Source organism: Erpetoichthys calabaricus, chromosome 13 (genome assembly GCF_900747795.2).
Source record: "Erpetoichthys calabaricus chromosome 13, fErpCal1.3, whole genome shotgun sequence".
Classification (NCBI taxonomy): Eukaryota; Metazoa; Chordata; class Cladistia; order Polypteriformes; family Polypteridae; genus Erpetoichthys; species Erpetoichthys calabaricus.
This window is the reverse complement of record NC_041406.2, coordinates 118,500,876-118,525,709: the sequence shown is the minus strand read 5'-3', so window position 1 is coordinate 118,525,709 and position 24,834 is coordinate 118,500,876. Positions and strand designations below refer to the sequence as shown.

Sequence of the window (24,834 nt, the reverse complement as noted above, 5' to 3'; positions counted from 1 at the left end):
CTCGCTGGCTCTCAGACTCCATGAGTGTCACATCTTGTGTATCAATTGTCGAGACACTTTTATGGCGCAATTCTAACTCCTTCCAGGCTTTCATGTGCTTTCAGTGTTCTGGACAATTTTCACGATTTCCAATCTATGAAGTACAGGTGCATTTTTCCAGTCACTAAGTCCCTAATGGTTCAAATTGTAGTTTTTTGTTGAATATAATTTGCAACAGAAGCAATGCAGGGAATTATTTTTTTTTCAGTAGTTGAGCAAGCTTCTTTTTGTTTTTTTTATAAAATAATAGTTATGACAGCTTCTGCCATCCTCTCTTTTTTTTTTGGAAAAGTGAAACTGACCTTTAGTTAAAATGGCTCTCCTCATGACCAAATCAAATCTAACGGAATCAGACAGGACAGGAGGCCAAGCAGCAAGAATCAAGTGATGGCGTAATGAAGGAGCTGTCTTGCTTTATCTAATATGCTTGTCTCAACAGCTGGCAATGCGTGACAATGAGACAGTAGCTGGCTGGCACCAGTGAGTGTGCGTCTCTGAGACTGGGGAGAGGGTGGGCTGAATGGTACCCTTAACTTGCTGGTATCGGGCGCAGGGAGAAGAGGCAGAGTGTGGCCATTAGCTTCAAATGGAGATGAGGCTTGAACATATTTTAGTAGTACACCTGAAAGGATGCAATAGTCAGATACAATATAAATCATTCCAGCCCGTGTACTTAAATATATTGATGATGTGATAAATTGTGTAGCTTCCCTGCGACATAATAATTTATTTGAAAACATTTCAGTTAATAAGACAGTGAGTTGAGCTGAATAAGAAAATATCAAAACTAACTAGCAAGATAAGTCAGAACAAAGCTACAATACGTAAATACATAGAATAATCTGTATATATACTGTATATAAAGCCAAATACCACTGACTCGCTCATCACAAAATCTCCTGAAGCATGAGGACTTGGGACTTGAAATTTGGAATGTGGGTTACCCCTGGCCCATAGGTGCTTGCTAAGAAATGGTTTTAAAAGTTTTGTGGTCCAAGCTCGAAATTTCTTACAGTTTTGTAGACCCGTCTGTATGTCTGTCCGCTTTCTCTATAATTTCCTTGAACATTCTATTGATCTTGCGTCTTTCTCATTGCGGTAAGTATCATAGTTCACTTGCAGTACCAATGTATCCGCGTCTGCCTCGGGGTGTAACCTTAACTCTGCTTAGTTAGCGAACGAATGAACTACTTAATGGATTTAGATCTTTTTTTTTCTACAATTTGCGTGAACATTCCGGTTGATTTTACGACTTCTTTCATTGCGCTAAGAATCATAGTTTGCTTGCAGGAGTGATATATTGGCGCTAATCTGAAGAGTGACGTCAGGAGTAGAGAGCTGGGCTGGGCCCTCCTCACTGCCCTGTTTCACTAATATGTGGGTGAAGCCGCGGGGGATGGCTAGTAATTAATAATTCATTTAACATTGCACAACCAATATAAGTTATAAAACACACTAATATTCTAGTCAAACAAAATGTGATGTATCGGGTAATCAGGCACATTCAGGGTCTTTTCCCTTTTTTTATGTGGATACCCTTCTCTTGAAGCAACCAATGGGAATCAGAGTCACCACACATGAAAATACAACAAACTCCACGTCATCACGTATGAGCAATCTTTTTTTTTTCTCAAATGAGAAACAAGTATAAGCAGTCCTGGCTCTGGTTTGCTTCTCACACACAACGAGTCATCCCTCATGGAGATTTCCGATTTGATTATTTAGTTAGATAATTTCAGATCAGTTCTCTTTTGTGCAAGATGAGATGCTTCTTTTCTCGTGGAGTACTACGGCTTGCAGTGAAATCCCTTGTGTGGATTACCTAACTAAATAATACAAAAATTACCAACTGCAAATAAGTATTAGTAACCTGGCCCTGCCATCCTAAGTGTTTGTGCTTTATACTTTATTGCAGGGTCTGCTCACTGATAGCATGTGCCAGTAGCTGGCAGTCGGGTATCTCAGTTGAAAGTTACTGCCCACCTGCTAACCTCAATGAACGTAAGCTACTTATAGCATGTCACTCTATAAAAGTGAATCAGTGACACCTCCCAAAAAATACGACCACTTTGATCGTTCCAACCCCAAGGGTGCACGAAATTGGCATACAAAAAAACAAACAAACCTTGAATGTGTTTGATGCGTGGTACCCATGGTGCTTTGCACCCAAGCTGATCGCTATGGCTCCAGCTGCCGTGTGATTCTGCCCTGCATAAGTGGGTTAAGAAGCTGGGTGGATATCATAGAATAAGATGAGAAGCCCATATTGTATTTCCCACTAAGAAGCTCATTTTTTCCATCTGTCTTAAAGCAGGAGTGTCCACAAAACCACACCTCACCACTAAGACCCAAAATTAGGCTTATGGGTGATGTTCTTGAAAGGCACGGTGACGTAGTGGTTCTTCAAAGATTGTATATTTGAGTGTCAGCCCAGTTACTGTCTTTGTGGAGTTTGTATGTTCTCTCTGTCTCGGTGTGTGCTACGGCCCTGTGTCCTGGCTGTGGTTCAAGGTTTGGTTTCCAGGCTTGAGCGGGAAAGCAGCAGTTTTGGCTGGATGACATGCAGTATTTTGGTGCTGCTTTTCTTAATGTTGTGCATTTTTTTCCTACCAAAAATAAATCTTCACGTAAATTTTTAGTAAATTTAGAGAGGCAGGCAGTATAACGTACAAAGGGGACTTCTGTAGGCCTCGCACGTATATTGAAATACAGAATGGGTTCAAGGCACTTGTTTCAGAGTCAGTTGTGGAAGAAAGCTTGGCACTAGTGTGTGTGTTTGTGATAAGTAAGAGATGTGTCTGGCAGTCTTTCTCCATCTTCATGTGTTTGCCTAGCCTGTTCTGTAATGAACATTGAACGTCTCATGTTTGACTCTACGTGGTCTGGCTTTGTGTTGTACCCTGGAAAAATGCTTTGTAAATGGTAGAAGGAAGCTGACAGCTAAGGCCTGCTACTCGTGTATGCTGCTGGTTGAGTGCTTTTAGAAGAATGGTAGACTTTTACAGAGGCCATTACTGTGTGCTGCCCCTTCACCACACCGGCCCACCAGGTGACTCCGCATCTGTAACTGAAACCTTTAGCTCAGCTGCCTGTGCGTTACGCTGCCATTCATTTTCCTTCCAGCCACCCATTTTTTGAACTTGTTTTTTCCATCAGTCCTCTTAAATTCTCTTGTTCATTTTTCTTTTTACTTCACTAGAAGTAGTTTTTGAAGAAGCCGTTCTCTCAAGATTAAGGGCTCCACTGTGTCGGCTCACTTTTTATTGGCCACCAGTAAAAACCAGGAACTGTTTTAATGGAAAAATCAAACTGAAAAAGTGCCTAAAAAGGGAATCACCAGAAGCGCAGAAGAGAAGCGAGTGAAGGTGGATGATGAATAGGCTGCTGTGTGCCTAAAGCGGTGACCGCAGCGCACGTCCTTCTAAATCATTTAGAAGAAGAGAACAGGCACCACGGCTGTTTGACTCTGGGGCTGGAGAGTAGGATTAAACACAGAACTCGCTGAAAGACAGGAAGTGATGTGGCCTCTAATGAAAGGCCAAGGCGACACAGCGCTGCTGTTGGATGCTTTTACCAGTCCAGGGTATTTGATTTCTGATTTGATTCTTGTCTGGAGTGAAGTTGGGGTTGAGCTGGGAAGTTCTGCCATTGTTCCTATAAATCACATAAAAAGTCAGTGCCCTGTTTTTTCAATCCTGTGGCTTTACATGTCAGCACATAATTAACTGCCATCCAGTCCTCACTAAACCCTAAAATTAGATACATCTGAAATGAGGTGACAAACAATGCCTAGCAGATTTGCCTTTGTCACTCTGAGTAGGCCTTGTGTGATTGTAAGTGTGGGCGTGGGCCCTTTAGTAGAGATGTGCCCATCCAGGGCATTGCACTGAAAAGCTGCCAGATTAGGCTGTAGTCCCCGGCAAGTCTGGTTTGGAGTGAGTGGATTTGAGAATGTTTTGTTTTTATTAATTTTGTAAAAGAAAAAAAGCCAAAAATGGATGTACTGAGTGACTTTTACACAGGACTGTCTACCATGCCTTTAAGAGCACACAGCATTGTAAAGTTCCACGTCAGAAAAACAAAGTGATCTGCAAGTATACCTGAGGAATTTAACAGCAAAGACTCAATGGAGTTAACAGATCGAAGGGATGGGGTCATGGCAGCAGTGGCAGGCAGAGCAACAGTCGGAGGTTGACTGACTGATGAATGATGGCCAAGCTGTCGGAGCTGCTTAATGTCGTACACAGTGGGCCCTGTGGGCCCAACAAAGACTGGGTTTCCATTCTCAGAACTGACTCTCTGTTGGCGGTAATGAACTGGCAGCCCCTCAGGCTTGGCATCTGCCTCACGCCCATTGCTACTGTCTTCTCTCAATACCTGAATTGTGTACAGTGAGCTCCTAAAGACACCCCATCCAGTGTTGAGTCCTGCCTTGTGCCTAATACTGCTGCGATAGGCTCGGGCTCCTGCCACCCAGAGCTGGTCTAGGTTGATGTGATAATGGATGGATAGAACGGAGGCTAGTTTAGTTTGAAAAAATGTGTTAGCAATGTAAATTCAGCAACGTCTCCCATCACACTGCTTCACATGAAAACGAACAATTAAAACAAATTACATTTATCTTTAAAAGAATATATAATAAGAACATAACCAGAGCCTGTCCATGACACGTCTTTTGTAGTCACTGCAGAGAGCCTTATGAAGTGTTCTGATATCCATGGTTTGGAAAGCAGCAGCCACCGGTGGGCTGTCAGCAGAGACGACAAGCCCAGTGTGAACGCTACTGAGCAGCTCTGCTTTCTACTAAAGTCATTTGAAAGGTAAGAGCCTGAAAGATGAAAGAAATGCCAGCCGTGCTCCTGTGATGGCTGCAGCCAGACTCGAATGAATGTGTGGCAGACCTCCCTGTAATGCTGGTGGCGTCTCGCCAGGTTGGGGAGGGCAGAATGCTTACTGTCTGCTAAGCCCTGAAGCGGGGCACAGTGCTGTCAGCTGGCAGCTGCAGGCGGGAGTCCTGCTTTCACTTTTTATTTCTTTAGTGTCCATTACCGTGTCTTTTGCGTAGCGCTGCGCCTGCAAGTGTTTGGCTCTCCCTGTTTCCGCCACCTGCTGCTCCTCCAGTGCTCACTTCAAAGGCATCATTGTGCTGGTGTTCTTTGTGTGTACGGGAGGCATTTTTGAAGATGACACTTTGAGGGTTGTGGTGTCAACCACAGCTGAAGTAATTTTTGGTCTTCTTTTGTTTCCCTAAAGTACAAGATTGAGAAATGAAGGCAGCATTGCATCTGTGATGTACCACTGCAGTGTTGGGTGTCAAAGGGGGGGAATCCCAAAGTAGTTTTGAGTGGAGAATAGAAATGATAAAGAACAGCTCCACCACCTGTAGGTCAGCCCAGGTTCACACCATTGACTGGACTAAAGTGCTCTGCAAGTGAGAACTTCAAGGCCAGAGCTAGCATAATTCCAACAAACCTAACCCCTCAACCTCTCTGTGAAGAAACCCATAAAATTAGAGGTTCTTCTTCTTCTTCTCCTTTCGTCTGCTCCCGTCAGGTGTCGCCACAGCATATCATCTTCTTCCATATCTTTCTGTCCTCTGCATCTTGTTCTGTTACACCCATCACCTGCATGTCCTCTCTTACCACATCCATAAACCTCCTCTTAGGTCTTCCTCTTTTCCTTGATCCACCCAAAATGTCACAGAGGCCTTAAATAAGGTACACTGACATGAACAGAGAAGAACTTGGATATACAAGTCTGCAGATAGCTTGAGAGTTTTCACAAACAAGTGCAAAAGTCATTGGTTTGTTTGGCAGTGTTAGCTCTTTACAAATGTCTGGAAATTTGAGGGAATCATTTGAGTATAGGAGTAATTTGGTAAGCGATCTGCAGAAACAGTAAAGGGTCATGGCAATGTCAGAACAAATGAAAACGGTTCTGAATATAAAGGGCGTTGTCAGATAAAACACTGAATTTTAACTCTTCGAGGGCTGAATAGTTTTTCCGAAAAACTCAGTTTTCTGAAAAAGCACAAAGATCAATGGCTTCACAAATAAATCAACATAAAACATCTGTTGCTGCGTGCTATGGCTGCTGTCGCCGCCTGTTTGGAGTCTTTGGCAGCAGCGCCTGCACAGGGGCAGCTTGATGACCAGCAGGAATGCACGCGCGGCCGACTGCCTGGCTGTTTTCACGTGGAGGTGGCAGTCGCAGTGCGACACAATCTGGTTTGTACCGCTTGTCATTGTAATTGGTGGTCCTCCCAGGTGAATGTTGCTGTAGGCGCATCAGCTACAAAAACATATTCAGCTCTACGATCAGCTGGGGACCGCTCACCTGATGTTAGTACCTCTCCTTCGTTTTCGATCTCCAGATCACGTGCATCAAAATCGGAGTCCAACAAGTCAGAGTCTGATTCAACGATAATACGCAAAATGTCATCCACAGAGTATTTAGCTTTGTGTATTCGCTTAGGTCTCCCACCAGATGTCGATGCCATTTTAGAGGTTAGTTGCCCTTCGCTACTCATGCACGCACAAGGAATCGAAAATCTAACTTTCCTTCTAGCAAAGAGAGTCAAACTAAAACATAACAGTGTGTTTTGATGCAGTTTACAGCTAATTACCATCCCCTACCCTGAATTTCGACAAAGTTGACATCCGCCCTGAAAGAGTTAAACAAATTGGAAATTCACTGGCGGTCTGTGTTTGTGGACCTCATCTCTGGCCTAACTTTAAAACTGTCAATTGTGAACAAAGTAATAAATGAGTTATTAGTGTAAGCCAACTAAACTCGTAGTGTAGTCAGTCCTCTAACATGCCAGGTTTTACTTATTAAATCAGTTTAATACTTGAATTACATACTGTATAATATCACTAAACTAAGTGTCTTCAGAAATGAAAGCATGGATGACTAGACTCTGTTACATGGCCTGTTTTCAGTGACCTGTTTGACAGTTATTGGTAATCATTTTTAATATTCAGTTTGAGGACTTTGTCAATGAATCCATATAATGTGACACTTTTTAATCAATTAAAATGTGGATCCTGTATTCAACCATTCAAATGGTTTGCTTTCACTAAAAAGGATGATGTAAGATGATCGTTTTCTGTTATTTTTGCACATTTACACACTTTTGCATTGCTGTATTGTAATGGACTGATGTCCCATCCAGGGTTGCCTCCTGCCTGAAACATCATCTTGCTGCAATATTATTCTTTGGTAGCCTAAACACTTAACATGAAATAGGCAGGTTCAGGAAATGAATGATGTGTTGCTTTATGTGGAAGTCTTAAGCTTAAAAAAATAATTTGCTCTCACTTTTATTTGGATTTTTAGGCTGAAGATATGCCATTAATGTTGTACACTTCTTTTATTATACATTAAATGTGTTTTGTTATTACAGTATATACTGCCCTTGAGGCAGTGAGAGATTCCAGTTATCTAACTTCCAATGATTTTGCAAAGTGACTCATTAAAATAACAAAATATGACGTATTTCTCAAATGACATCCCTACATAAAACTGTGGTTTCAAAAAGGTTACCCTGTCATAATACCTTCTTTGTTTATATACTAGCCGTGCCCTGTAGCTTGGCCCATGTATTAGTGAAAAAGGACAGCGAGGAGGGTCCTGCGCGGCTCCCCACTCCTGACGTCACGCTTCTCCCTCCCCTCGGCCCACAGCCTCTGTTTCGCATTAGCGCAAATATATCGCTCCTGCAAGCAAACTATGATTCTTAGCACAATGAGAGAAGTCGCAAAATCTACCGGAATATTCAAGCAAATTATACAGGATGGGACATACAGTAAGTTTCCATAGGAAAATAAACATTTTTTTATGAAAAACCATTTTTATTTATATAATGTGCTCTACATGACTGCCATTGTTTTGGAAACACATTTCAATACGTGTCCGCCACTGCTGATGAACACGTATTAGCACAGCTGGAGTTATGCTTGTAATGGCGTTGGTGATACGTTCCCTAAGATGATTTATGTTTCGTTATCTTTTCCTGATACACCATGGCCTTCAAATGCCCCCAAAGATAAAAATGAAGTGGGGTGAGATCTGGGGATCTGGGAGGCCACTCCAGAGGACCACGGCGACCAATCCAAGCATCCGGAAATTGCTGTTGTAAAAATTGACCAAAAACCATATGTATGGAAACTCATGGCCCACCCTGTAGAAAAAACCTGATCTAAATCTGTTAAGTAGTTCTCTCGTAAAAAGCAGACAGACATACAGACAGACGTTGGATTTTATATATATAGAGATACTGTGGTGGACTGCCGGATCACTTACCCGGCCAGGATGCCTTGATATCGGAAGGACTGGGGGAGAGAGCTTTTTGAGTACATTATCTCCCCGGAATGCTAGAGGCAGCCCCCCTGGCTAGCAGCAGGGTCACGGGTTTGGAGCATAGAAGCTCAACCCTTTTGGGGCTCGTGGCCACCGCCAGGGAGCGTCTGGACATTGGCAGAGCCCTGTTTGGCAGCATTTCTACCACACCCAGAAGTGCTGCCAGAAGAAGCTCATTGGACACCTGGAGTCCTTCTGGGTGTTCTATAAAAAGAGCAAGCCGCCAAAACTCAGAGAGTCGGGAGGAGATGGACGAAGCTTGCTGGGAAGAGGAGTGGAGGTGGAGAGAGAAGAAGAAGAGGGTTTTGTGCTGGACTGTGCACTTGGTGTTTTTGGTACTTTGGGAGCACAGCTTTAAAATGTGACGCTCAGTCTCTTTCGCTTCCAACATATCCGTATGCCACTGTACACATAGCACTCTAATATTATCAGCAAAATCACAATTACATTGCATTGGCATCTGTATTGGCATTTGCAAATCAGTAGGTAAGAAAGGTCCTGAAAAGTTTGTAATGATCTTCCAGGCGGCTAACCGTCAGTTTCTAGCATTTTCCTGCAATGCTGTGTTTAATGTCCTGATGAACTCCTGGTCTGCCATAGGTTTTCCTGGCTGAAGTACATCACAGTTTAGCACATAATTTGAATCACATGACACACAAAAAAAAACTCCTCTTACTTGCAGGGCTTGAAGCCGCCACACTCATTTGACGAGCATTTGATACTCGCAGTGATGTGGAATGTAGTGGAGACAGTGTCCCAGTTGAACGCCTTCCCATTACACTTTTTAGTTCCATCATCAAACAGCAATTCCTTCTCTGTAAACATTCTACAGTTAACTGTTCCAAACACCAAACTGCTCCTCTGCACTCTCTTGCAGTTTATTTACTGCAGTTTGTTTGTATCCATGCAGCCCTTCCTCCCTAGACACAGTGCTTTAATTCTCATTCAACACTGAATCATCCATTGCACTAATTCTCCCTGCATGCTCTTTCACATCCTGTCCAATCCCAGTCATAAACGTATCCTCCAGTTTATCCACGTACAACATATCTAGTTCATTCAACATTTCAAATACTCCATTCTTTTGCTCAGTGTAACATGGCAGTCATCCATGAGGAGCTCACTTTTCTGCTCTGCCCTTTGGCTTGAGCAGCTCTGGCTGTGCTGAGCACATCAACATCCTGATCAAATTATTTATCCTAACTGTAATACACCAAACTCAAGGGTTTCTCAAAAGTAGTATCAAGTGGCTAACCTCTTGTCCCCTTAAAGCAAATAAAGGGTATGGTGGTGCAAGTTAGACCTATTTTACCAGATTCCATTTATGATTAAATGATTAAGTCCCTGATTTTATGAATGGCTTCAAAGTTAATAAGTTTAATAAATCCTTCCACAAAGAATCACCTGGAAGCTAATGAACCCCAGTGAAATGTTCAGGTATATTACAATATAACAATAGTTCAATGCACGACATAAAGAAAATAGATAATATTTCATCCTACTGTCCGTATAAATCAGCCTTTGTTGAATAAGCTGTTCTGAAACTTATCTTCTGCCAGCTAATGAAATGTATCCTCCACCATAAACAGTAAATGGTTTCCAAGAAGGATGTAGCAAAAAGTAATGCTCAGCCAGCTCTCCAACATCAAACCTGGTATCAGTAGCGTTGTGCGAGCGACTTGAGTATCCTTCTTCTGATACATGGATTCTTTATCTTCAGCCAGAAAATTCTGCAATACAATTCACTTTCCTCTCTACTTGATTGTTGACCGCTGATTTGTATGATTGTCTTCAATCTTTCCGAGTTTAACAAAAATATATCTCTTCTGTGTTGAGTGTGCCTGCCTTTATACTACTTCCAGCTGCAGGAACATTTATAGTGGTCATCACTAATCAAAGCTGATGAATGTGTATTCTTAATATTCAACATTTACAGTATACTATCTGTCCCCCACGGCTTTGCCCGTGTAGTAGTGAAACAGGAGAAACTTTAAAAATCAATAAACTAACATGTATTGGTAGTTAAAAAGAGACAAAGTCCACTCCAAAATGTGGCCAAAGGTACAGCGATTCGAATGGAGGCTGGCGCATGAGTAAGGTGGGCCCCAGCCAAATTCCCACTCCTGCCATCACACTTCCCCCTCCCCTCGGCCCACAGCCTCTGTCTCAGATTAGAGCGAGTGTATCGCTCCTGCAAGCGAACTATAATACTTTAGTGTGATGAGAGAAGTTGCAAAATCAACCGGAATGTTCAAGCAAATTGTAGAAAAAAACTTGAATCCAAATCCATTAAGTAGTTCTCTTCATCACTAGCTAAGAGGATGTAAATTACGCATTGAGGATGGCGCGTGAGTAAGGAAGGCCCTGCCCCCCTCCCCTCGTCCCGCTGTGTCTCTCTCGGATTCACGCAAATAAATTGGTACCACAAGCGAACTACTGTATGACACAAAGCGCAATAAGAGATGTCACGAAATCAACCGGAATGTTCAAGCAAATTATACAAAAAAAAAAATCTAAAACCGTTAAGTAGTTCTCTTGTGAAAAACAGACAGATGTTGGATTATATATATATGGAGATTTATACACTGTGATTTAAAAAAAGGAGGATTACATATGCAGATGATGAAAAATAAATTACTGTACATACAAAGAACAACACATGCATAATATACATAAAATCCTTCAGATTACTCACAGTATGCAGCTTTGTTACAGTTGATTTGACTTTTCTGAATTCAGATTGGGGTACAGATGGTAGCTACACAGGTCCAGGACTAGAAAATATGTTGGGTGTCACATCTTTCCTTACCTGTTTTCCCTAAGTGACTTCCAGAATTGCCATAGCAAATTAAACATCTAAAGCAAATCACCATTACGTCAACGTGTTATATGGGTTTTTGTGGTGTTTCATTAATATGGACTATACAATCATTATCATTAAAAATTGTACATCTTTCTGGCACTGGCTTGGACCTTGAATGTCAGGCACAATCTTCTATTTAGGTTATTGTTTGGGTTCTGGGCCCCGTTGACATATCCAAGTTTCATCCCCAGTTATGAAATGCTTTTTAAACTTCTCCCAGTCTGAATAACTTAGGATTGTCTTTGGAGCATTACAGGCTGTGATTTCAAGAGTCCACATTCTCTGCACCCACTGTGGACAGTCCCTGCTCATATTTAACTGTTTGTTAAAAATGGGTTAAACTGATCTGTAACTTTATAGTGTCTGCAGTTTCATGCACTCCCATTCTGTAATTTTCCTTTACTACATACTGTATATGATCTATGGTGGCAACAATTTCTTGTCAGTAAAGTCAACAAATGACCAGGTGGAATTGTACAGCTCACCTCTTGACTGCAGCTTATCCTAATAGAGCATGGTTAGGTGATAATGAATCTCCACTTTCCCTTAACATTTCTTTTTTTTTTTTTATATTTTTATTTTATTAATTTTCATTGTAATCATTCCATACAAATAGATCAATTTATAACCCAACAAAACTGAAGACAAATCAAACCCCATCCCTGAGAAGGAGAGCTTAGCCGAAGGAGAATTGCTTAGGGCTTTTTAATAAGACAACAATAAACAAAAGAAAGGGAGAAATAAATATATATGTAAATAAGAGATGGAGAAGTGGATTAAATGCGGTCATAACATTTCAAGTTCAATGATGCCAAGATGCTTGGTTCTAAAGCAAGTTATACACCTTATAAAGCACAGCGTTTTGAAGCTTGTAGTTCATATATTTTAGTACACAGGACTTAATCTTTGTCCCCTTGCAAAATCAGCACAGTAGAATTACCCCTTTTCAGATTATATCTCAACATATTTTGGCCACCTCTCATATAACTAGAGAGGTACCTCTAGTAAATACAGAAAAAGCAGCACGTAACAACCTGAGAGGACTATAACACAAGATCGCACTGCAGAGGTCTGAGTTTCAGTGACTCTTAAAATAGCAGTCGGGCTGAGAAAGTAACATAAAACTGATGTAGCAGAACTTTGAGTCTTCCACTGTGGTCTCAGCTCTGTGATACTGAGGTCAGTCTGCTTTCCTAAAATGATCTGTTGGTTTTGAGTCACTGCCCCAGTGGCATGAACCAGGCCCCAATCTGAAAGTGTGCCTTTGTGCCTTGATGATTTTTGAAAACTGGTGTTTACATGCCCAGTCAACATGGCCATTGTGTACTTCCTAGTTTCTAATTGTTTAATGGGATATGTGTCAGTGCTGATTGTCAAACGATGGCTGAACATATGCTATGTACAAGGAAACCGTTATGTAACCCGCCAGACTTTTAATATAGCTCCCTCCAGCTGATTGTTTGCAGTCAGGCTGAAGACCACAAATGTTATCTCTCTGACATGGAGAAACAGGAATAAAAAACATAAAAAACGATTGTGAACCTAAGAAGATAAGCCCTGGAGGAGAAAGGTAAGGTCACCTTCAGCTATAAACTGACTTATTCTGGTGTGGTGTCCCCTCTGAGCCTTCTGTCCTGCCTCCTTGAAGAATTTGTTTAAAATTTGAAATGCTTGTAGTTGCCGTCCCAAGTCTGAATTTAGGAGCTGGGATACTGTAAGTGACACAGGGTTTCTTCTAAATTGAAGATAACTTCAGTCTCTCTGATCCGACAGCTTTGTGAAAGGTGCTATACACAATAACTAGCTGTAAGAAATTGCCTGCCTCCACTAGCACGATCCCCCCCCGTCTGCCTCGGGGGCTGACGTGGAACAAGAGGGGAGGCTACATTTCTAGGACGCCTCATATTCTACCACTTTGATTTTTGCTTCAAAGCTGAAATGAAAGGGAACGGCTGGAGTTTGAAAATGCGTTTCCTCGCTTTTGTCGTATCTGCTGTCAGGATGTAATGGACGGCTCTAATTACACAGATGCTGGTAATGATGGACCTGCAGCCCGCCACTGGCAATTTTGTCTCTGTGCGGCCTGAGAGCCCCCTGGCTGGTTGATGTTTTGGGGGAGGAACAAGTTTAGTGTCCGGAGGGATTTGATCCCAGATTGGGGGGTTGGGGTGGGGTGTGTTGGGAGGTCCTCAAAAGCAGCTAATGTGACGTGAACAAAGAGCATATTGGAGCCATCCTGACACCAGTTTAGTGCTGGTTGAAAGCCATGTGCAACCCACTCCACCATTAGCATTTTCAAATGGGGAGTGCAGCTCAGTGCATGGATAACAGCGTATTGGGGTGGGTGGGAGAGTTCAGAATGGGAATACTGAATGCATTCCGTCTCCTGAATGCCAGTTTACTATGACTGAGTGGTTCACTAATACAGCACCAGCTGGCACACGCTGAAATCTTTTGTATATTAAACAACGAGTGCAGGATGGGAGCCTGTTACCAGTTGAATATGGTGCCAGTATAGCGCTCAGTGGCTGTGTTGAAGTGCACCAATGCCCACTCCTGATTTTCACAACTGAGTTTTTTAAAATGTTGTCTCACTCACTTTAATGTGTTGCTATCTGATGAAGCATAGCCAACAGGATGAAAAGTCTGGCCAAGCGAGCATGTCTTATGAACTCCTCGGGTTGATGGGGGGCTGTCAGTCAAAAGCCACTGATCTTACCTTTTTTTATGTTTTTCTCTAGGGCACACCTGTGCCAAATGGGTAGTGTGTCTGTATCCCTATGATCCTCCCCCTTTCACGTGAAAGAGTCGCTTGTGTTTGATGTACAGGTGTGGAGATCAAATGATCAGCTGGGTCACCTGTAGTTTGCTTGCCATCATGGCAGCAGGGAGCACCCCTAACACTTGTATTTCTCTTTTGCCACAGGAAGGTGTTGTCACTGAATCAGACGTGCAGTGTGTAGTGCATTGCAAGAATCCCATAGTGCAACGAGGCATGTGCTGCCCGTCGTGCCCAGGTAGGTGCTTTGTTGCTTTCATTTATTTTGGAGTGAATTTGTGTGTTTAATCTTTAGGGTTACTTTTATGGCACTGTAGACTATTTTATTTGTTGTCTTGAAAACGACAGAAAGTGTAGGGGGGGTGGCACAGTGGGACAGATGTGTTATTTTGTATTGACATTTTCGTGGTTTCGTGGTTTATGTTTGATTTACTGTAACTTCTATTTTCTGTCTACTTCATTAAAAATTGATTAAAAAATACAATAGCAGAAAAGGATTTGTTGAAAATTCCTTTTTGGTAGAATTCACCTGCCCCAGCCATTTCACAGTACAGTATTGATTGTGGTAAGGTGACCTCTGGTAACTTTGGCACATATCTACACATTATCGCCAAATGGCAAACACTGGCCACTAATTATCATCATCATCATCTCCTACCATAAAAGAGAGAAAAGAGAGAGCCAAGCTGTGCTAGAATGGTGAATAAACAGCACAAAGTGCGGACACCGTATGACTCTTCTTTCCACGCTCACACTTTGAAATGACACACACGGCCGCTCCAGTTGCCTAGCACCTCAGGCACTGATTGGAGGGCCAGTTCTCTGGATGTATCACTTGGGCACTAAGGTTTATCGTCTTGCTCTGTCAGCCTTTCTTAAATGTGTTATGCTGTTTTTATGCTGATGTAGAATCACTGATGCAAATGGAAGTCATTTATCTCTAAACCTGGTAAAGGGGGTGTATGTGGGTGCCGGCCTGGTATGGCAGATAAGTCACCACTATCTGAGTTTCCCTCAATGGTCAGTTGAACGACACCCATTAAGGTCATATGTGTGACTGGGCTGAGAAGCCCAATCTTTGACCCATAATGTGAACAAGACTTTCTCTTTGGGAGATAAGTAGCCAATACCTGCTTACCCATTATAAATCATTGTCTGACAGAGATGCCTCCAGACCAGGCTGGACCCACTTTGGGCTCCAGAAAGGCTTCTGGCCTTTGACAATGAGAATTCCAGAGTCAGTCGAATGTCCGGTTTGTTAGAGCATGTCATCTTGAACTTGCTTTGCCCAAGGATATAGGGTTGTCATAAGTGTCTCAACATAGTCCCTACATTCCTATCCATGGAGTGGCAACCACATTGGTGGGGACAGCCAAACATGGCCCTTGATCTCATACAGGCATTTGCACTTTTTATTTTAAAAGGAACAAATAACCAGTGAGGTATGACGTTTAATGCGGACGATGCACCCTACAAACCACCCACCCCCAAACACTCCTTTTCCAGCAAGACAAATGTACAGAAGGGTCGTCTGTCTTAACAGGTCCCTCCTTTGGCAGTGCCTCTTAACCCTTTGCTTGCTGTCTTGCAGGTTGTGTCTTTGCAGGCCACCAATTTCAAGAGGGAGAGGAATTCCACCCAGAAGGGAACAGATGTGTCACCTGCCTCTGCACTGTAAGCACAGCTCTGCTTGTGTGGCCCAGATGCATCTGGCCTCACTTGCTCCACTTTTAGCAGCTTAGTCTGGCAGCTGTGGTGCCATTTAATGCCCGCTCTTTGCATCTCTTAATGCTGGCTTAGCAGTTACTCCCCGCCAGCTGTGGTTGCATGTTTTTGTAATTGAGCGTCTCCATAGATCTTTAACTACCCCTGATTTAGAAGGCTGGTTTGCTCTGTCCGACTTTTCTCTTGGGACTGGAAGACTTGAGACTGACTGATCTTCACTTAACCCTTAAGCCCCTTCTTGCTCAGTTTTTGCAAGCTTATAAATAAGTGTCACTCACTATTTAGTGTCCATTTGCGCATTAACGCTAACTTAGACACCTGGAACATATCCTCATCTTAGACATAACTTTCAAGAGGAAGACATATGTGCCCGTGTTATGGACACTTCTAATTAGCATAAAATCATTGCTATTTTCTTCCAAACCAAATGTTACACCCTTAAACTTGTCCTCGTCCCATAAAATGACGTGTCCACTATTGAATGAGGACGGAATCACTGGCACCGGAGCCTATCTCTGCAGCATCAGGGCTCAAGGGAGGACCAACCCTGACCTGGGCACCAGTCAGTCACAGGATACACGCACATTCACTTACACAGGCCAACTAAAAACACATTCTGATCTTTGAAGCATGAGAAAATGAGTCGGTTGAGAGACATGGACAATGTTTAAGCTCCACAAACTCTTTGGCTGGGATACAAACCCAGTGTGCTGGAGCTGTGAGGCAGCTGTGCTAACCACAGTGTTCCAGTGCTGCCCTATTTCTCTTTTACTTATTTAAAGTACTGTTTAAAAACATGGCCAATATCTAATCAGCACAATCTGCAGCCAATTTATCCCCAAAGGTGAACTATCCAGGATAGATATAATGTGTCATGCTCCCATGTTTTATCTTGAGGATACGCCCTTTGTCAGCCAAAAACTTTTCAGAGGCCTCTCGAAAGCAATATGAACCTGTGCTGCACAAAGCTACAGACACTTGCTGTGATGACTGACCTGCCTCACTCCATCTGCCCAGCACCCACATCATTAATGCAGAGTCAGTCAACCCGCTATATCCTAACTACAGGGTCACGGGGGTCTGCTGGAGCCAATCCCAGCCAGCACAGGGCGCACGGCAGGAACAAATTCCAGGTAGGGCACCAGCCCACCGTAGGACACACATACCAAGCACATACTAGGGACAATTTAGGATCGGCAACACACCTAACCTGCATGTCTTTTGACTGTGGGAGGAAACCGGAGCAGCCGGAGGAAACCCACGCAGACATGCCAACTCCACGCAGGGAGGACCCGGGAAGTGAACCGAGGTCTCCTTACTGCGAAGCAGCAGTACTACCACTGTGCCAGTGTGCTAACGCAGAGTCAACCTTTCTGCAATGAAGGCCTAACTATTCCAGTGTACAGTTATTACAAAGTGGACAGACAGAAAGGGAATGTGCCAATTTGTCATTTGCATCACCGTTTTTGCTGTATTAAAACATTACCTACATCCATACCACCAGCACTTCAGAACAGATAATCCACCTGAAGCTAAGCATATTTGAGCTCTGGCAGAAGTTGGATGAGAGACTATCTAGGAAAAATTAGGTTGCTGCTGGAAGAGGCATTAGTGAGGCCATCAGTGAAATGCCAAGGACACTGCTGTAAAAATCGGCACAGTTTTTTGGATGAAACATGAAACCGAGGCCCTGACTCTCTGGTTATAAAAAATTCCTGGGCAACTTTCGAAAAGAGAAGGGTGAATCCTAATGTCTTGGTTGAATTACCCATCATGGCCTCATCCATTCTAGCCCCCTAGTCATTCTCCATCATTAATTGGTGACTGTCTTTCTCACCCCTTAACCAACTAATAGGTAATGTGTGGTGAATGTATTGGTACAATGAGCAGCACGGTGGCGCAGTGGGTAGCGCTGCTGCCTCGCAGTTGGGAGATCTGGGGACCTGGGTTCGCTTCCCGGGTCCTTCCTGCGTGGAGTTTGCATGTTCTCCCCGTGTCTGCGTGGGTTTCCTCCGGGCGCTCCTGTTTCCTCCCACAGTCCAAAGACATGCAGGTTAGGTGGATTGGCGATTCTAGATTGTCCCTAGTGTGTGCTGGGTGTGTGGGTGTGTTTGTGTGTGTCCTGCGGTGGGTTGACACCCTGCCCAGGATTGGTTCCTGCCTTGTGCCCTGTGTCGGCTGGGATTGGCTCCAGCAGACCCCCGTGACCCTGTGTTCGGATTCAGCGGGTTGGAAAATGGATGGATGGATGTATTGGTATAAAACAGTAGGTGGATACTACACATTGGTGGTGGTGACAATGTAAAGCACTTTGAGTAGGTTAAAAAAATCTATAAATGTAATTAAGTATTATTATTTATTATCATTTTGGAAACGTGATGGTGGTCACATATCAGATATGTGAATCTTAGGGCCATACCAATACACATAGCATAGATGAGAACCATCAAACTGACCTGCAGCAGAATCTTATCAGCCACCCTAATGCCCTGCATTGCACACAGACCCTGAGTAACATTTCTAGAAGACCATTTAAGAAAACTTGCAAGTCAGGTCTCAAGTCTACCATCCATCCAATTTAAAACCTGCTTAATCCAGTTCAAAGTCGCAGAGGACCAGACTCTATCCTGGCTGCATTGGGCACAAACCACATACCAACCCTTGATAAGGGTCCTAGACTACTGAGATTACATTTACACACATACCTACATTGGAGCAGTTTATAGGATGGGGGAGAAAAACAAACCCATGGAGAAAAAAGTACAAAGTCAGACTAGGCCTGGGATTTAAACCCGGTCCACTGTGCCATCGTGCTGCCTCTGTCAGGCACCATATCCTGTGTCATAGTCATTACCTGTAACTGCTGTAGTACAGTCAGTGGGTTCAATAAAACTCAAATAGGGATTGTAAAGAAGTGGTCACATAGTGCAAAGTGTGAGTGGTGACTTTCTGCTGGGTGTCATGATTAAAATACTCCATACTGTTGAATTCAGGGCTTGAAGTGGGCCATTTTCACTGTGGCATACTGGCAGTAAATGGTTGTATGCCAGCATTTCCCACTCTAACCTTCACTCTAACTGTCCCCCACTGTCTGTTCAAATATTTGTATATCATCCCGATCAAAACCTCTAGGGGATCCCCACCCCCTTTCTGATCTAATGTGTGTATTTTGTCCTGATCAAAACTCCAAGGGGGGAATCCCACTGTCAGTAAGGAGAATCAAGAAATAGACAGAAACAGAGTACCGGCATTTATGTGTTTCCATTTCCATTTAATTAAGTATAATTTAAGTATAATTAAATTAAATAATTATAATTATATATATATATATATATATATATATATATATAAAATAATTATAATTAAGTATAATTAAATTACATATCCAGCCAAACAACTCAGATGTTTGCCGACTATCTTGTTGTAGTGCAGGGTGCACGGCGCGAACGAGTCTGTCAAAGGCTGTCCATATTTATACACACCTGGCCAATTTACAGTCTCTGGGTTGCCAGTTATGCACGGTCTTGGGAGACGAGTGGATGTAAGTTGCCATGTGGGCAAAGAGAGAACATGCAAACTCCTCACAGTGGTCTGGCCAGGAAATGAACTCATGTCCCTAGAGTTTGAAGCCATTTTGTCCTCAATTAATTTAATCAATTTTTATTTTATAAAATGCCTATGACAAAGTACTCCACTTAAACAGATACATGAAAGAGTTATAAAACATATGTAAAACCGAACCAAATTCCAGTGACTCCACAGGGATGTTCAAATGAGTTGCATTTTGGTGCCTTTTTATCAGACAGGTCTTGGTGTAACACCAGAAGTCTCACAAGAGCAATGGGATCGTGAGCCAATCTAACCAAAAAGTATAGCTAACAGTTGTAAGGTCAGGGACCACAGAATGGGTAAGAGAAGCCAGCAGGTCTTAGAAAACTCCCTGGGAGGTCAAAAGGTCTGCCGTGGAGTCATCACTGAGCAAGATAAAGCAATCACTCCCCAGTTCAATGAGAAGTGGATAATTGAAGCGAGCCAGGCCCTTGGCACCCACAAAGCCCCCAACACTAAGCATGGGCCTCTCGCGTCAGCTACCCAGCCACAAGTGCCACAGCATTCCAGGCTGTCAGAGATAAGGTCCTGCATTCCGCACTGGGGTGTGTCTGTCTGAAGGCAGGCTATTTATAGATGTGTTGGTGCTTGTGGTCTTATTAAACAGAGCAGAGGGCAGCATGGGTGACACGTGCCCAGTCAGTTTTTTCACCACGCCTTTCAGGGGCTGGAGGGGACAGTGCCTAGTCAGGGATATCTCACAGCGGCCTGTCGGAGCAGCTCTTAACTGTTTATGTCCCAGCAGGGAGGCCGCACCCGCTGCATGAAGGAAGTGTGCCCCGTCCTGTCTTGTCCCCAACACCTGAGCCACACGCCTGCTGGACAGTGCTGCCCGAAGTGTTTAGGTAAGCTCCTTCTGCATGTCACGGAGGGAGGGGAGCGTTTTACTCACCCAGCTGCACGTGTCTCATGCTCAGTTTGTTTTTCCTTCCCTGCTTCCTGATTTCATCTTTCTTACTACTCAGAACACCATGCCCAGTGCTTGTTACCTTGTTTACAAAACAACAGCATTCATTTCAGGAAAGCCCCTGACAGAGTATTCACCCACATGGGTACAGCTCAGGGCATCACAGGCACAGGTGCCAAAGTGTTGTGAATTTTGCAAGTTGGCATCTTACCAGAAGATACCCTAGTGCTAACTGACAGAGGATATGAAGGAGTGGCAGGCCCCTTGTTTCTTTGGCCGCAGTTTACATCTCAAGCTGTCTGGAGTGATGTCGTTGGTGACATGCACAACCATGTTCACAGTCTGACATAGCAACTAACAGCTAACCACCTGGTATGGTACCAATCACTACGTGTGGGCATTTTGCCACTTTTAAAACACGTGCAATGAGTTCTGAATATAAGGATGTCCAGTTTAAAAAAAGCGGTAATGGATCCTATTGATATGGTGGGGAGGTGTGTGAAATTTTTCGGTGTTGCTCCAGCTGTCCCCTGTGTGCTGCTCTGAGCTACGCTGATGATTTTTCTTGTTCCCATATCATTTGTAGGCCAGAGGATTGTGTTTGATCTGTCCCTTGGAAACTGCCTCTTTCATAGCGAAGTGTATGAGCATGGAACGTCTTTCCAGTACGACAACTGCACGACTTGTGTCTGTAAGGTGAGAGGAGTATAACTGGTCTTTGTGAAGGCCACAGAAAAACAGGAATGCCAATAAGTGTGCCATTGTTGGCATGTAGCTCAAGGTGTCAAACATCTCCCATGCCTGTATTGCCTGCAAGCAGCTGGGACAAAGTTGAAGAAGCTCTGTCCATGTGTAGTTACAACCAATGTCTAGAGATGTGATTGGGGTCATTGTGGTCCTGTCCTTTTAATCCCAGTCATCAAACAAAGATTTAGGCTACTCGCATTGGTTGTTTGGTAGCTGCTGTTGCAGTCCTCTTCACCCTCTGGTGCCATACTCCCCATGTGGATATTGCATGTCTGTAACCACCTGGTTTCAGGGACAGATATAAGAAGATATGTTGGTTATGTTCATTTGACATTGGATATTGGACACTACAGTCACTAGCCATCTCCCTGTCGGACCCAAGAAGTAAGGGTATTAGCAGCTGCATGGTGGATTTCTCCATTTTGCCTCAGCTGTCAAATACATACAGGTTTTGACCAGGTCCTCCTAGATATTTTGTAGCTCTAGTTGTCTTAGCTGGCCCTTGATGTCATTCTGTCCATGTAGCTTCATGGATTAGGAAGTCCACAGTTATTCACAAATGTCCCGGTCTGTGCAGAATGTCAAACCTGTGTCACTGATAATAGAATTCAACAAAATCCTGTGTCTCTGATCCTAGAATTCAACAGTTGTTTGTCAGAGGAGGTGTTCACGTACTGGAGAATGTCATGGGGAGAGCGACCAGTGCTGTGAGGAATGCGTGTCCTACGTACCAGCTGAAGAGGTCAAATTCTGCCAAGATGGCAATAAAATGTATAGGGTGAGTTGGGATTGGGACTGAGGAGTTGGTTTGGGTCTACAGCTTCACCCATCACCTGGACTGTACAGGGATTTTGTGTCTGCATGCTGACCGCTTAAGCAAGACGTTTGTTATTATGAGTATAATTTAATAGTGTATTTCAGAGCTGCTTCTGGAGTGTTCACGCAGTCATCTCCAATTTGTTTGGATAGGCCCCAGAATTTACTCCCGGCCCACCATTTGTCATGCAGTTTCCATTGCTCCAACCATCTTCATTTGTTGCCAAAATGCAGTCATGTGATGGAAAAGGCAAGATACACTAGACTAGAGGCTGATCATGAAGTACCTGTGCACAGAGAGCTCTGTTTTTATTTCCAGTGTATGCCCTAACCCCATTTACGCCCAGATATGCACATTGAGTCACAGTACCAGTGAGATGGGTGGTGCCAGGGGAAAATGCATTTGAAAGGAAGAGCCTGGGGTCAAAGTTCACACTACATCCTCACAGAGCTAAGATGGTGTGCATAGCTGCAGCACAGGTGGAGGCAGTACTGTGTAAAATGATGTGTGGGGTCAAAGGGAGACCTCTGAAGTGATGACCTGTCTTGTAAACTGACAGGCAGTCACACAAGTACAATGCTATTATTAATGAAAGAAATCTTACAGAGTTACTTGACTAAAGGATGGGTCAGGTTTCACAACCATTAGATAAGGCTTCCTGTCTGCAATGATCACCCTAGTCTTCACTGGTGTTACATTCTATACATTTTAATTTTTGGTTTTGTTTCAGGATGGAGAGATGTGGCCATCCACTAACTGCACACTTTGTGCCTGTGTGAAGGGGAAGATGGAGTGCCACAAGAAGGAGTGCACACCCATCCAGAGCTGTCCACCAGTGAGTAGGCAGTCTGTTCATGACATCTGTAGCAGGCTTGAACCACCTCATCGTGAACTTTGGGTTTCTCCTGTGGCGCATGTTCAGGCCTCTATTCTTCATAACCTGCTCTGCAGTCCTCTTGTCTCCTGGCTGACTCATCGGTCAAGTAGATGGTCTGCAGTTATAGCTGTGGCCAGTTTTGGGGACACTTAGATTGAGAAAACCCAAGTTGTGATTCCATAATGTAAGAAACCCAGTGGTACACAAGTTTAGGAGAATCTGAACATGGTGCCATTGGAGATTTTTTTTGCCACTTCAGTTGGCAATCTTTTGAGTAGAAAGTGTTCAAAGAGCATGGTTTGACCCTTGCTTTTAATTGGTCAACTAATTCTGGGGCATGAAGCCCTGGATAGCTGTGTGCCAACTTGCCTCTTCTAATTAAGCCACACCTCATGAAAGCGCAACATGCTCCTGTAATTGGTGTGATTAATGGTAGTCCCAATACACTCACGGACTGAAGGTGAATGCAGAAATCCGTCAGTCAGGTCTGTTTCTGCTTGATGACACACTGCCGGCAGCATGGCCGGTTGACAGTCCCTGTCATTAGTGTACTGTGTGGTGCAGCCAACACCCTTTAATGCTTTGAAATTTTTTCTCCTCAGGGGAAAATCCTCAATCGTAATGGCTGCTGCCCTCTGTGCACTGAAAGTGAGTATGTTTTACTGTTAATCCAACTTTGGTCAGTACAAGAGGCCCCGGTGACTCACTGTTTTGGGTTCTGGGCCAACTGGGAATCAGTATTTTAAGATTTTAGGGAATGTCTCTGGCAGCAGAGACACAGAGCCTAACTCTGGGTCACATCCCTCTTGCTGTGACATGTGTGAATTGACCTGCTCCTCGCTAAGGCCTGGAAACTGACTCTCATTCTCTCCCTTTTCTGATGCACAGAACCTGGAGTTTGCACTGTGTTCGGAGACCCTCATTACAATACTTTTGATGGAAGGACGTTTAACTTTCAGGGCACATGTCAATATGTTTTGGCCAAAGACTGCTCTGCAGCTGGCAGCTTTCAGGTGCTGGTGAAGAACGATGCCCGCAAAACACGCTTGTTCTCCTGGACAAAGTCAGTAGAGTACATCACTAATGATGTGAGCATCAGCTTGCACCAGCACCTCTCAGTGAAACAGAACGGCACGCGAATATCACTGCCCTACGAGACACCGCACCTGCACATTGACTTAGAGGGGTATTTACTGAAGCTGACGACAACAACAGGTGAGTTTTGTTTCTCTGTTTGCATTGTACTGTGATGTCACTGACACCCCCAAAGATCAAAAAAGGGTTGCCATTAAATGATTCAGCTTAAGCTATATAGTTGAATCCCTTTCTCTGTTTGTCAGTTGTAACGTTTGGACAGAAAGGCTGCTTCCTAAGAAAGAGGGGGTGACAGGTCAGAAACTGAAAATATGAGCAAACAGAATTGGAAATAAAGCAGGCACCAAGTACCTGGCACTCTCACCGCTGCCCTTCTCTCGAACTCCACATCCTACATTTCACACAGCTGGTATATTAAATTCTCTGTTATTTTTCAAGCTGTTTTAGTGTTGAGGCCTTTCAGTGAAAATACTTGGATGAGAAGGGCTGGTTGGCACTCTTTGAAAATAAGCAGAAAAGGAAGTTTAATCGTGGCTCGCTGGAGATGTGTGTTGGCAGCTTGCCGACAGTCTCCCTTACATTGTCTGTGGCTCCTGTCCAACTTGCATCACTGTAGGCTCCGACCCTCGTTTATCGTTATTTCCGATTAAGGGAACCGAGTGTTTTATCCTCACTCGGGTGGCTAATGTAAAATAAGTAGTAGCCTTTACTAACTGGCAACTGTGCAAAAGTTGGGCCGGTGATGTTACCGTCAGGTGCCTGGGTGCAGCTGGCACTTTGTTTTATGTCACTATGCATTTTTGGGTGGCTTCTTTTATGTCCATTTTCAATGTTTCTCTTTATCCCTGTTGACTGAGTAGGATTTTTTATTCAAGTTTGCCTTTTTTTTCCACCAGAATACTTCAGAGAAGCCGAAGTGGCTTGGTGTGATATGGGCTGCCAGAATCCAGTGAGGCAATTGGTATATCCTTGGGCAGCCAGCTTTGCACACAAGTGTACCTCTGAAACGTGAACC

The 24,834-nt window shown here is 43.6% G+C and overlaps 1 protein-coding gene across 2 annotated transcripts in view; it reads left to right on the top strand.

Annotated features, from left to right (window-relative positions):
- Positions 1-24,834, top strand: part of bmper (BMP binding endothelial regulator) — a 49,854-nt gene that overhangs the window by 16,376 nt on the left and 8,644 nt on the right. The window contains exons 5-12 of one of the 2 annotated variants that reach the window (XM_028817505.2): positions 14,190-14,280; positions 15,634-15,716; positions 20,119-20,221; positions 20,870-20,979; positions 21,668-21,808; positions 22,578-22,682; positions 23,327-23,372; positions 23,613-23,939. In XM_028817505.2, coding sequence (XP_028673338.1) covers positions 14,190-14,280; positions 15,634-15,716; positions 20,119-20,221; positions 20,870-20,979; positions 21,668-21,808; positions 22,578-22,682; positions 23,327-23,372; positions 23,613-23,939 — 1,006 coding nt within the window. The remainder of the gene's footprint in view (positions 1-14,189; positions 14,281-15,633; positions 15,717-20,118; positions 20,222-20,869; positions 20,980-21,667; positions 21,809-22,577; positions 22,683-23,326; positions 23,373-23,612; positions 23,940-24,834) is intronic. The other variant, XM_028817506.2, reaches the window with a different exon arrangement.